This window comes from Buteo buteo, chromosome 19 (genome assembly GCF_964188355.1).
Source record: "Buteo buteo chromosome 19, bButBut1.hap1.1, whole genome shotgun sequence".
NCBI lineage: Eukaryota > Metazoa > Chordata > Aves > Accipitriformes > Accipitridae > Buteo > Buteo buteo.
The window spans coordinates 23558836-23573079 of record NC_134189.1 but is presented as its reverse complement, the minus strand read 5'-3'; the positions used below and the strand labels follow the sequence as shown (position 1 = coordinate 23573079).

General features: G+C 39.5%; 1 protein-coding gene across 1 annotated transcript in view; it reads left to right on the top strand.

The window, feature by feature from the left end:
- Positions 1 to 14244, top strand: part of VWF (von Willebrand factor) — a 144782-nt gene that overhangs the window by 46880 nt on the left and 83658 nt on the right. The window contains exons 17-20 of the mRNA XM_075051674.1: positions 334 to 428; positions 1735 to 1895; positions 8885 to 8988; positions 14009 to 14147. Of these exons, the coding sequence (XP_074907775.1) occupies positions 334 to 428; positions 1735 to 1895; positions 8885 to 8988; positions 14009 to 14147 (499 nt within the window). The remainder of the gene's footprint in view (positions 1 to 333; positions 429 to 1734; positions 1896 to 8884; positions 8989 to 14008; positions 14148 to 14244) is intronic.

Genomic DNA, 14244 nt, shown 5'->3' with positions numbered 1-14244 from the left:
TAAGTTGCAGGCACTAAGTGGTCCCTTACCTCTCTCCACAGCAGACCTGACTATTTTCTTGCCCAGCTTTATGTCTGTGCAGATGCATTGGATTCAGTGGGACAGGGCTAGCATACAGCTGGGTTACCATGCTGTTGTATCACTGGAACTGTCTTAAGGAAGGTTTGCATTTAAGGTTGATAAGCACAGTGGATGGAGAGCAACAGATGAGCCCCAATGAGAGGTGCAATTTTGGTACTCTGACAAGTTCCCTGCAGGCTTTTCTGAAAACAACAGTGTGAGTGAAAGCTAAATGTCACTTTGTAAAATATAAGCTTTATTTGTTTTTCTTAGCTATTGTGAAAATGGTTTCATGCACTGCAGTACAAACAGAGTTCCTGGTGCCTTCCTGCCAGATGTTTTCGTTGATGAGAGGCCATCTGCCAGAAGTTAGTATGCCTTAAAAAAATTAATATTTTTTCTGTTTTTTTTTCTTTTTTTCCTCTTCAATCTCTTAGCAATCTAGAATAGGGAACAAGTACCAGAGGTTTCAGTGGTTGGTAATGTTGTAAGTCTTTTTCTAACCTTTTGGTTTTTTTTTTGTTTTTTTTTTGTTACAGGATAGAAACAAAAAGTTTGTGTGGGAGGGTGCAGGGCTCATTGTGTCCTACCTCTCAAAATTATAGCTAGCCGCTGCAGTGTCTCTTTAGTTGAAGAGGTTAAGGGTTCCCTTGGCGATGATCTGAGGCCCCCAGCTGCTATTTGAGGATCACACCACATCAGTAACTAGCTAGCTTTATACCTCCTGCTTCTGACTAGTAGGTTGCAAGCTCTCCCTTCTGGTGCAGATCAAGCTTTTTGTGGCTTGAAGGTTAGAGTGCTGCCAGGCATTGAGTGTGCCCTCCAGCCACCAGCCATCTTGCAATAAAACCTCCTGGAGATTGATAACTGCCTTGCAGAGCTAGGCGCTGCATTGGAAAACAGGACATCAGTGGTCTGGGATTTTTTGAGGTTCCCCACTGATATATGGATGAAGTTTACAGGATTGCAATGGGAGAGGGGGTCTTAGTAGACCACCAGTAATGGTGTCACTGGTTGGCCCCCCACTGTCCTTCAGGTGAAGCCTTCTAGGTGTATATCTCACCAAACTCTTCCTGTAATGATTTAAGACATAATTTTCCTGAAACTAGTGTGTTAAGACTTAAAAAAAAAAAAATCTGAGAAGCATATTTCTAGCATCGCTTGAAATAATAACCTGGAGTCTCTTGGGAAATCCTGATCTTCTATCAGAACCTGAGCTCTCAAGAGTTTGAAAACTTTGTGATTAAGCTAAGGGCATTGTTATTATGTCACTCCGTATTGGAAGTGAGTCTAAACACAATAATAAATGGTGCTGCTGCTTCTCAGAACATTGATTTTGCGCTGACATTGCTGGTGTACATTGCCTATAGGTTGAAATATGTTTCACACTGAAGTGTGCTTGTAGCCCTAGTGCAATCTGGAATTGAACCCTTGTGCAGCTCCTTTTGCTTCTGTGTTAAATACATGATTTTATGATAGCCTAACTGAGGTCACTTCATTGGAAGTGGGGACTGTTACCTTTACGTTGTCATGCATAGTGGTGTAGTGAGTGTTGCTCCATTCTATATCCTAAGTTAGTTTTCTAATAAAAATGTTGATCCATCCTTTAGCAAAATATTGTGCTAACAATACTTGAGTTCTAACTGCAATTTTTGTAAATTTATTTTTTTAAAGTAAAAAGGAGCTTGACATGCAGATTCCCCATGGAAAAACTTGTCTGTCCTGCAAACAACCCAAGAGCCGAAGGGTTGGAGTGTGCCAAGACTTGCCAGAATTATGACTTGGAGTGCATCAGCCATGGCTGCGTATCTGGATGCCTCTGTCCAAAAGGGATGGTAAGGAGGCTCCTCTTTGTTTTCTTACCCTCATTTTTTTCCTACCGGCAGTCTTCTTGTGGCTTGGAAATATGTGTTTGTGAAGTATTGACTCTGCCAAATTGTGGCTGGTTTAAAATATGTATATTAGTATATCTGCATAGATGAAGTTTAGCTTGTAATAATAATTGATAATCAAAAAGCCAAACCCCGCTTTTTTAAGACCAATTTAGGTCTTCCTTCAACTTGCCTCCAAAGCTCCTCCTCAGTCTTGGTGAACTTCCCTAGTCAGAGAGACAGAAGTACACAGGCACCCATACCCCAAATACCCACTCCATATCCAGCCAAACCCTCTTGCTGACAGTAGTTGCCTCCTTGTCAAGTCTCCAACTCTGCTGCTGCTTTCCTGTGTGTTGTACCAAACTGAGAGTTCCCCCTGAGAAGGAACATGGGACATGAAACCTGGTAAGATGATGCCACAGGGTGTCCTGGAGTTGCAGATGGTGTGCCAAGCATGCTTTTTTCACTGGTAAGATGCTTTCTGGAGTCCAGGGTTATGTTCCCCTGCAACCCTCAAATTTAATTATTAGTTTAGTAATTTTTAAATAGAGCAAATAGTTATTTGCTAAGCCAGTGACTGTGAACTCAATGTCAATTTAGAGCCCTGATAAAAAGCAGATGGAGTAGAATATAGACAGCAGATTGCTGCTGTTGCTCTCTGAGCAATAGAAAAAAGCATCAGTGTTCAGCGCTGTGCAGCGCACTCTGGGCAGGCGAAGAGCTGTGCATGGGATCTCATTGGGGGCTGGAGGTACAGTCCCAGGCAGCCCGTGAATAGGATCGAAGTGCAGTGCATGGTACACTCTCTATGAAGTTAATTAAATGGCACTTTTGAGTTCTCTGTCCAGGACAACTGCTGGGATTGAGCAGTTTCAATGCGTGAAATGTGGATGAACATACCTCGTAGATGTTGGAAAAAGAGAGCTGGGGTTGTGTCTTTATTTGGTTTGAGGGCTAAAATACTCTAAAACTGTGAGACTTTATTTGATACCTGTGGTACTTAGAGACGAGCTGGTAGTTTTCTGACTCAGAGGGTCATGTGCTAAAGCAAGATGTTTTCAAATGCTGCAACCCAGGAAGTCTAGAAATGCAGAGGATTACTTTTTTTTTTAATCTTTTATACATGGTCAAGGTTCAGGCACAGATTAATCTTCACTGGATGTTGACTGTTAGTAAATGAATATGTGGGTTATTACTTCTAGGGTTGAGATACATGTTTATGTTTAGGCTTCAGCTCTCATGAAGTTACTTCAACCACTAGTTTAAATTCCACTTAAAAAAGCAATTAACTTTACTTGGAACTATATATTTTTATAAAGGTATGTTATTGTTTCCTTTTCTGTATGAATACAGGTGTCTTCTCCCCCCACATTCCTTCCACTGTCTTACTAGGAACAACTCCCTCCCCTGCTGAATTCTCATAATACAGTAATTTCTAGCATTAATACTAATGTATTTTTTGAACATTGCTACCGTATTTTGCTGATAAACACACATTTATGTAAATAGATGCTACTCCAGAATAAAATGCCTGCTGTAGGCAAAAACTCAGGCTTGTGAAATGTCTTGTAGGTACAAAGTGAAAAATACAGAATAGAATTTGAAGGCGTCCATATCAGCATTGAGCAAATGTTCACCATGATTTTAAAAACGAGTGTTGCTTCTTTTCACATTTCAGTTTTTAAATATCTTTTCTTTTAGAGAAGAATATTCCTAAATAGTAGTGTGATAAGTGAACGTAAAGTTTGTGTACTTGTAAAGTTCCAAGAGCTCCAGTGTGAATAGGTCTTTCTCTGTACATAACAATCAGACCTCTTTGATATGGTGAAGGGGCTTGAGATTTGTTTTCAGTTCCAGAATATGGTAATAGTACACTTTAGAGATAATAATGGAAAACAAATTATGATAACTACTCAACAGGGGGAAAAAAACAAGGGGGGGTGGGGGGACGACACAGGGATGGGACAGACACCACTCCCCCCCTCCCCCCCCAACTCTCCCAAATCAAATTCCTAGTAATTAACCTTCATGTTTAGCATAGAATTTCGTATGGCTTTTCAATAGGTTGGAACTATTATTCAAACGATTGTTTCATCAAATTCTTGCCAGGAGAAGAAGTCTTTGGCATTTTGGAATGGGAAACTCCAGTTGACTCTGCAGTGATGTGAAACATGCCTCTGAACTCAACAAGATGGTTTGTCAGGTTTTGGATAGAAGAATTGGGCCCAGATTTTTTTTATTATTTTTTTTTTAAATGAGTAAAATAAGTTCTTTGTCCACTAGATGACAGTATGGTTCAATCTTCCCGTACACTCAGTCTATAATTGCTCGTTTTCATTGGCTTCCAGTCTGGCAGGGAATAAAAATTGTAAGATTTGTGTTTCTCATAGCCACGATGGGAGAAGCCAGTATAGAGTCGATTTGGTTGTAAGCATGGCCATGCAAAGGCAGGACGAAGCTCGGTGCTTTCATTACGTGGGTGCCCTTTGCCATGCATTAGACTCCTAGCTTGGGGTTCCACAAGACCTGCCAGCTTGTGATCAAAGAGCAGTTTCCTCCTTGTCACCCATAGGTACCTAACCAGGATGGTTTGGGCGAGTCTTTTTCCGTATTTCTTCATTTTGCAACGTGCTCCCAGTATCAGTTGCCAAAGACAGAAGGGTTTGGGGTGGTGACGAGGTTTTCCTTACCATCCTGCCTCTCTCTACCTTAAAAAGTCTGAGCGCACTGAGGGAAAGCACTGCAAAGTCACAAAGTCTGCGTTCTCCAGACTTGTACCAACAGAGCTGAGCAATAAAGGGACCGGAAAAAGGTATTACAACTTCTTTTACTCGTCAGTCTCCCCTGTTGGTGTTCTGTAATCCTGCTTAATTTACAAGTGCTCGTGGAGGTGAGCTACTGTTTGTAGGAATGTCTGTGGGCAGTAACAGGTTACTGAACATTTATGGGAATAAATATTTGCACATATCATCACTCTGGAAGATATTGTGCCATTTTACTGAAGATTTTTCTTTTGTGGTACAGTAGCATATGAAAATTATGAATGGTCATGGATAACTTAGCAAGAAGATGAATTTTTTTTTTGCTTCTCTAAAATAGTTCATAACATCAGGAAACACAGTCAAAGATACATAGTTTACATAAACAACTCTCCAATACAATTTGCAAGTATATACAGCAGTATTAACTTGTAATTAAGTGCAATGTTATCCGTACGTATATAAAGAGATGTTCACAGATCAGTTAGCTGAGTTATCAGTCTTAAACAGAGGAATCCATAGTCTAAAATTTGTATGCACAAATTGCCTGCCAATTTTGAATTACATATCTGAAAAATAATAAAAAACAATAATCGAGGCTTATTCGTGGACATGATGCTGCAGTTACCTAGATTTGAATTGGAAGATTTGCTGGGATGAGAAATTGCCAATTAATCAATCTATTATTTCCCCAGTCAGAAAATGCAGGCAAAACCTAATTTCTTTCAACTGAAAAATAAGTTTTCCAATTCATCTTGACTTAATATTTTACATTGTTTTGATTTCTTGAAAATAAAAATGTTCAATATGTCATGAAAAGTAATTCTTCTTTTTCTGTCTTTGATCATCTGGGGGGTGGGAAATTCTCCATACTTGTCACCCTTTTGCAGAGCAGAAAGGATAAATCATAACATATGTGCAGAAGTGTGGGGAAAAATATGTTTTCTCAGATTAGTTTGCTGCACTCCAGGTTTTTCCCATTGGAAAATATTAATAAATATACAAATGGAGTGTTAACCACCTTTCTGGGGAAAAAGAGGAGCAGAACAATCAGAAAGCACAAAATCCAGACACTTCAAAACTAGAAAATAAATTTGTTTCAATTTCCAACAACTGAAGCAAAATTAAGGTTTAAAATTGAAATGAAATATTTTATTGTATTCTGGCTGCTGAAATAAAATTATTTCTAAAACTATGATATGCTAGTAGAAAAAGGAAAAAAAACCCAAACCCAACCACCCCTGAACATTTTAATCAGAAAAGTTTAAAAGGTTTTTTTTTTCCAAACTGTTTCCAACAGAAACTTAATAGAGTGCTATTTTGATTTTCCTGCTAGCTCTGTTGTATATTCTTCATTGTAGGCTTATCCTATATAACAGCATGACAGTCTTCATGAGCAGTTGGGTACCAGCTTTTTGCTATGTGCATCTGCCCAAGGATAATGCTTCATAAAACAAACATAAGCAGCATATAGCTAACATCTGAAAGAAAAATCACATGTAAACCAGCACATGTTGAGTGGTCTGTCCTAACATGTTTTTGACTTGTCTGCCTGCACAGAAATGGTGACAGGCTGTTTTAGTTAAAATGTATCAGCTATTGAGTTCTAATCTGACCCTCTTTCTTTACTTAATCCCATACTCCTTTACACCTTTGGCTGACTTTCTGCTGAAGCCCTCAGGTGTATCAGGAGGAACAGAGTGAAAATCTGAGTTTCCCTTGGCAGTGAGAGACTCGTCAAAATTGTGTTGACCAAGAAAGATTAAAATTCAGCCTCATTAAGGCAGACTTTAGGGGAGAAGAATCTTAAAGATTCTGAAACCTGTGATATTGTTCTTCCTTTTGCGAGATTTGTCAACGCTTAATGATTAATAAGACAGAGCAAGGAAACACTGGATGCTTCTGTCAGAACCCTAAGTAGAGGGAGGATCATGAGCTAGTCAACCGTTTATAATCCCACAGACACGCTCTCAGGAGCATCATCATAAGGGTGTGAGATGGTGTGAACAGCAGCTATTCTCATTACAAACCTGTGTCTTTTCTTGTGATTGCCTCCCCAACACTCATGCCTCCCATCACCTCAGGCACTCAGGCCTGTTACATCTCCTGTATTAAATGCGATGGGTTGGGATGGGTTGAGAGACTTCCACAGAAAGTCCAGCTGTTTGTGAATAGTGCCACTGGCCTTGTAGTACCACACAGTCCTGTGCTCAACAGACTTGTAACGCAGCATGGCATCCAGCTTTTGGATGTGGTGTCAATATGACCAGTAGATTGTGCGTTGCTATTAACAAAATCATAATCCATTGAGTTTTGCAGCAAAAATAATTAGTCTTCTGGTCTAAGTCTATCTTGGGTATTTATGCCCAGCTTTCTAAATCCCACTCACTTACTCTGCAGTGTTCAGACAAGGTAGTCTTCCCTTTTTGTCAGTGGTTTAACAGCTGCTGCACTGCATGGTGGCCATACATTTGTGATGGAAATACTAATACCGGTCTACTAACATTTTTAGGGTTGGGGATAGGCTGTGACTAGCTTCACATCAATGTGTGAGGGAGCAAATAGATGTCCTAATCCTCCTTTTACTAACCACACACCTAATCCCAAGTTTTGTATCCAGAGTCTAGCCCTCAAGTCTATTGTGACCTGTGTTGCTGAACACTGTGGAAAAATTCAGAAATGTAGCCATGAGTGTGAAGTCATATATTGTTTTTTTCCTGAATGCCACCAGGAAGGAAGGAAGGAATTAAACACCCTTGGAAACATATGGTCTTCTCTGGCCTGTTTTCTCCCCATCCTTTGCGGAGATTAAGGCCGAGGCAGAGCCCCAGCTCTATCATCTAGAAAAGCATTTCTTTGTTTCCATCTTGCTTCTATCGGTGTGAGTTTATTTGGCATAATATAGCTCTCCATAAGCCACAGAGCATGTGGAACTGCATGTGTATGAAGGGTCTCCGGGATGTGAAATCCTTTTTATTAGTAGTTCCCTGTGGCAGTTCTAGGTCCCCATAGGAAAAGGCAGAGCTATTCTACTTTATTAACCTGGCGTTCAGACTACATTGATCTCATTGGCCTGTATTTAATGGTCAAAAAGAAACTATTTTAATGATTTTGCAGAAAGAGTTTAAAGTGGGAAGGTGATATTTTGTGACTTTTGAATGAGAGGGAGGGGAAGTGCTCTCCATTTTGGTATTCCATGAAGCAACAGCCAAACCTACCCTGGCTTTGCAGAACCATGATCAAGTCAAAAACAGCATAGCCAGCCTTGGTTTTGTTTGATTCCCTAGAATTGGCTGCCTTCAAAATGGAAAGGGAATAATCACAGAAAAAACAGAGCAAAGGAATGGAAAAAACTGAATAGTCTAAAGGCATTACTTGGTTGTGGTGGTTTTTTTTGTTGTTGTTGTTGTTTGGTTGGGTATTTTTTTCCTCCTGTAAGTGGGGCAAATGGTTTCTTGTTATACAAAGAGAAACTAAGATTAGTAGGGTAAAACTGAAAAAGAAAAAATTATAGACAGAACTTAATAACTTATTTCCCAGCAACAGAGCCTGTGAGAGTGGAATAATGTCTCAAGTGGACTGATATTTATCCTGCCTTCTAGGAAATAAATAGGGATTTGAAAGAAAATGAGTGACTACTGCAATTTTCAGAGGCAAGTCAACAGGAGCGTGGGCTTTGTTGGGGGTCTGCAGAATCTGCATTTGCACTTGGATTCTTCTGGCACTGCGGCTCCCTGTCTCCTCCTCAGTGTTCATATTTCAGATTTTAGCTCAGCTGAGCCCTGCATCTGGCTGCTTTTTTGGTAGGCCATCCTTCAGTTTGTTGTGTGTTAGAAGCTTGTACTACTCACCTGCTCTCCATATTCAGGTTAGCTTATTTTATCTTTAGCACATCCTGGTTTTGGTCAAATTGGACTTTCTCATCATGATATTCTTCTATAATATAATCTAATCTCCCAGCAGCTTAAACTGGTGTTCAGCCCCAGCAAGACTGTGATTTATGTACCCCTAGCTCTATTTTTGTTACTAAGAAAAAATATTAGCAATGCTGAACCTTTCTTACCTTCGATAGTCTTGAACCATTTCCTCTATCCCTTCCTTTATTCTTTATCCACATGTTCTTGTGTGTACTCCTCTGTGTGCTGGCACATACCGACAGACCAGCATGCTGACAAACTGTGTTTTGCTTAGGTGCGACATGAAAACAAGTGCGTTGCCCCTGAGAGATGCCCATGTTTTCACAACGGAAGAGAATATGCCAAGGGAGAGACAGTGACTAATGACTGCAACACCTGGTGAGCCACTGGAACTACATTTTTCTGTTTTTCTCTAGGGCACCTAACATGTTTCTAAAAAACCCCAAATACTGTTTGCTTAACAGATCTGTTTTATATAGAAGTCAGATTTTGCAGCGTAGTAATGCGCATATTGCGCAGACCAGCATATTCGCTTCATGTGTTGCATAAAGACTAGTGCAATATCTGGCAAACTGTAGCTGGTACCTTACAAATAGGTAGTCTATGTGTCTGTGCAGGTCCTCTGTAGCCACTAGCTACTGGATTTGCTCCTTGATTTTGCAGCAGAAGTTAACAATATAGGAGCTCCTCTGGGGTGGGAGGAATGGAGCCTGCACTTTGTCGCTAAGCTCTGCTGTCATGCTTCTCTTTTTTTGCCATCTGGGGCCCTTCAAATCAGTCCTTTTCAGCCAGAAGCATGCATCAGCAGAAGGGGTGTGATATGGCAGCTATGATATGACAGGAGGTCTTCAGGAAAATGTTAAAGAATCAGGCAGAAACAGAGTTGACCTCTTATGTCTGAAATGAGTGCTCAGTCCATTGATATCTTTAAAAAAAAAAAAAAAAAAAGGCGGGGGGGAAGAGAGAGAGAAAAAAGAAGAGGGAGTTGGTGATATCTTCTTAGAAGAAAAGACTAAGTGCTCCATCTCTTTTACCCACATGCCTATCTGTCATTTTTGGTTCTTGAAAAAGAATTTGTAGGTTCAAAAGCAAGTGCTGGGCTGTGAGATTGCGTGGAGGGAAGCCCTCAGCACAGCCTTGGGTGAGGTATAGGGTATTTGCCTGCTGGACAATTCTTGGCTTCTGCTTGCACGGCACGCTTGCTGCATTGGAGGTACTTTGCTTTCCGTGTGTTCTTGTGGAGGGAATGGTGGCTTTTTCCTGCAGAGCTCCAAGAGTCCAAGGTGTAGGACACCCAGCCACCCAGCAGTGTGGAAACTGTTCTCTTTGAACCTAGACTTCAGAACCTCTTGTACGTTTTACCTGAACTGTCCTGCCCAGTTCTGTGGCACCCCCAGGAGCAACGTTTCTGTTACCCTCTGTACAACTGGGTGGAGCTGGGTTAGAGGATCAGCACCGTTAAAGACCCGTTTGGTTTGGGGTTTGTTTTATGCATTGATCTCTGAGCAACAGTGATTTCAAGTGCTGTATTTTCAGACTAGTGGGACTGCTCCTCACTGGTGTAAATTAGACTTGGATATAAGGTTTTGTGGTTTTTTATGGTAATATTGACCTTCCAGTGTTTTGTTTCACTTCTTTGCTTTGTAGCTACATATTACATGAATCATGTACTATAATTAGACCTGGGGAAAAGTAGGTTTGAAGGGAGGAAGATGGAGAAGTTGGTATGTTTATATAGACACATATACTACAACCTGCTTTGTTGTATCCAGATAAAACTAACTCAGCTGAAAAACAGACACAATGAAAATTTTATTGAAACGATAATAGTAAGGTGTAAAACTCCTAGGCCTTATTGTGAAATTTGCAAGATTCTTCACAATAACCATGCACAGGCTTTTTATTTTCAGTCATTCTTATAATCTTAAATCTCAAAAAAAAGTCATAACCATGTTGCTTCATTCTTGTAATTGCCCTTTTGTTTCTGGCAATGCCATTTTAAGTGATATTTCCTCTAATACGTAGAATTTTTTTCAATATCAGGATCAAGAAAATGTTAGAAATCATGCTTTTTCTCATTGAAAAAACATTCTTCCTCTCATTTTAAGTAATTTTCTTGAATGTGAAAGTAAAATTGGAAATAAGGTTCCTTCAAAAATGTCACTAGAGCTTTTTTGAACTGTGTGACTTTTAAAAGTTTCATGATAGTTCTCAGCAAATATCAAGTCAAATGTCACTTAGAAAGTGATATAGGAAATTACTATTGCTTTGAGAATTAATAAGAATTGAGAGTCTGCATTTTGGAGGTCAGATCTTCCTTTTCTTTTGTTTTTGCTTTTTGTACTGCTGTTGCAGGAGTTCTCATTCTCACTTGTTCTTAGCCAGATGTGAACACCTGCAAACGCAATATATGAGCCAGAGGTGTCAGATTTGGCGTTTACATTCAACTTGACATATGGGAGACCCTAATTCATGAACAACGGAATGTCTCCAAGACTAAGCTAGTGGCAAAACTTTTGTTATGCTATGTATTGGGAATTCGTTGTAGAGCTCAGTGAAAATTTTGGAATAACATTTATGAAGCAGTACACAGCAGAAATTTGCTAATCTGAATTTTGCTACACCACATACTTTATAATCTGTCTGTGCATATATATATATATATATAAAAAATCTTGGTCTTGCTCTACCTATTAGCAAAGATTTAATCGCAGACGATGCAATAGGTTTCATGTTACTGAAATTTCATTCTTTGAAGAAAATTTATTGCACAATATTTATTATACTGTGAAGTGTTATCAAGATTAAACAATGCTTATGCTTGGGTTAAGGCATTACTAGAGAACTCGGTTCAGTACCTGTTTTTTTTTTTTTTTGGTTAGCAATTTGATCTTGGGAAAGTACTTGAGGTTTTTTTATCCCTGAGTTTTTACATCTGTAAAGCAGGGATAGAATTCCCCTTTCCCTGCCCTTATTATAAAGCTTGATTAGAAAATCCCTGGGGCAGTGATGGTGTCCATCTGCATTCATATAGCATTTAGTAGATGAATGTTTCTCTAACCTCAAGCAAGCTATTGCTTATTAGATTATTAAATTATTATTATTTTACATTACTAGATATGGTGTCAGATGCTATTCTAACTCCCCCAAATTAATAACAAAAGGAAGAGTGAGCAGATTTTACACTTCATTGACCTTGTTTTTTATTTTGGTTCCTCGGTCTTTACTAGTTAGAAAAACCATTTATTTCACTGATCAAAAGTCTGTGGATGCCAAGGGAAAGATCTCCTTTCATACCTGCAGCTTCTGTAGCAAGGCTTGTTGTTCTCCAGGATACCTCTGGAAAAGGGCAAGAGGACAGGGTGGATGCTCTGTAGTCTCTTCTTGTCTTTGTTTCACAGTTTTCCTCTTTCCCTCATTTTAACTTGAGGATAATGGTATTTACCTCCCCGAGCCTTATTTATCAGGGGTACTATGTAAGATTTAGATTATTATGTATGACAGCAATGAAAGGATACAAATGTTCTTGTAAACTCTCAGAAATTTAATAACATTTGGTGTTGAATAGGGCTGGTTTGGTGTCATCATGAAGACTAGGAGCCCTATGATTTTTTTCTTCTGTCTGTTACACTGGTACAATTACACTGAAACCAATTGAGTTACACCAAGATAAGAGAATTGGCTTTCTTTGCATTTTGAATATCCACTCAGAAGAAGGACACCATGTGATTTTTTTTCTCTTGTTTTGTTTTTTAAATCAAACCAAAAACCAAAACAACAAAAAACCCCAAAGGGCAAAAAGAGTGCAAAAGGAGTGAAACAAAAAAACCCCCAACACTGTCCCTTTCATCATGGCATCACTGGCTTTGTACAATAATGACAGCGTAGTACAGCTGCTATGGCAATGTGGGTATAATGATATCAAGATCTTAACCCTGTGTCTGATTGCTCTTCAGAATTCCCCTCCCCCTGAAAAAAGAAAGCAGCATCTTGTTTTGCTCTGCATGTCAGGCTGTCCCACCCCCCTTTTTTTTTTTCCTTGCATATTCTGTGAGTATGAGGAAGTCTAGGAGGTGACCTCAACAACATTGCTTGCAAACAATACAGGCCAGGAACCGCTGTTTTATCTCCTTTCATTATCAGGTGTCTTGTCACATCTGCTCACATCTCCTGTAGCATAACCTGAGATTTAGCTTGGAGTCCTATTTGAATGGTGCCAAACTTGAATTCTCCCGTAGAACAGACATTCTGCTTCGGTCACCACAGGAGACCTCGGGACAATATCACACCATAGAACGTTCCTCAGAGGGTGTATGTATATGCGTACCTATGTACAGAAAAAGAAATATTTCCATCCATACATGTGTTCTTGTCAGACTGTGAGATAAAGCCTCCTACTGCTAGTTCAGATAAACTATCACGAAGAATGAATTTAATTTAAGAACAGAGACACCTCTTTGGAGAAGGGTGGTATTATACTTAAGTATATAATCTAAACGAAAGCCACTGGGTAGACTGAATTATAGTCCTGGTTACTTGGTCCCAAAAATTGGTCACTAGAGTAAATGCATGTCCTTTGGCATCAGTTGGATATCAAATTTACTGCTGTTTTGGCTTTCAATGAGGAAAGATGGACAGTACTGCAAATAAAAACAGGGTTGCTGATATTATACTTTGTGTTTAACCTGTAATGGTCCTTAGAGGGTAATCAATCTGTTTTTCTAAAAGGAACCTCTGAGCAGAGCAGGATATCCAAAATAAAATACTAAGAGTATTATGAAATATTCTAGCAGGGTCTGTTCAGGACTCTCTGTAACAGGGCAGTTCAAAAGGCATATACACCTACATGCACCTTGTAAGAAAAAGGGAAGCATATACCTTATTCACTTAACATGTTAATGTGCTATTTGGATTTCTGGACCCAATGTTAACATATGCTAATTTATGTTAATGAGAGATTGTCATCTGCTGCACAGTAGTGTAATATAGTTATGAAAGTCTATTGAGAGAAGGATTCCAGCAGCCCAGGCATGGACCCCTCTAAGAGTATCTTCTCAAGGCCAAACACAGAGAGGATCTGCTGGGAGGACAGACAGCAACACAGAAAACTGCAGAGGTTTCCTGCAGAGCTGCAGCTGATGTCTGGGTTAAGACGCAGAGGGGAACAATGCTCCTCTTTGGTCTGCAGTTACTCACTCCCTGACCGATGCCTAGGAAAAAGAGCTGAACAAGGCAAAATAGTAGCTTATCACCACTTGTGTGTATTTTGGAGAGTCTTTAGACCATGAGCTCCAGGAAGCAGAAATTTTCACTTTCCCTAAAGCACCTTGCATTCTCTTGCTTATTATATACATTGGAAATAATGATAACTGTCACTGACTCATTTTCTCTGTTACAGTGTGTGCCATGGTCGAAAGTGGGAATGCACCAAAAATACGTGTGATGGCACCTGCACTGTTATTGGTACAGCTCATTATTTGACATTTGATGGACTGAAATACAAATTTCCAGGAAACTGTCAATATGTATTAGTTCAGGTAAGAACATGTCAAACACCAAAGCTGTCTATATATTAATAGGGTATTTTACACCAGAAGTCCAAAGTTTGGATAAATCACAGTAAACTATTCTTAA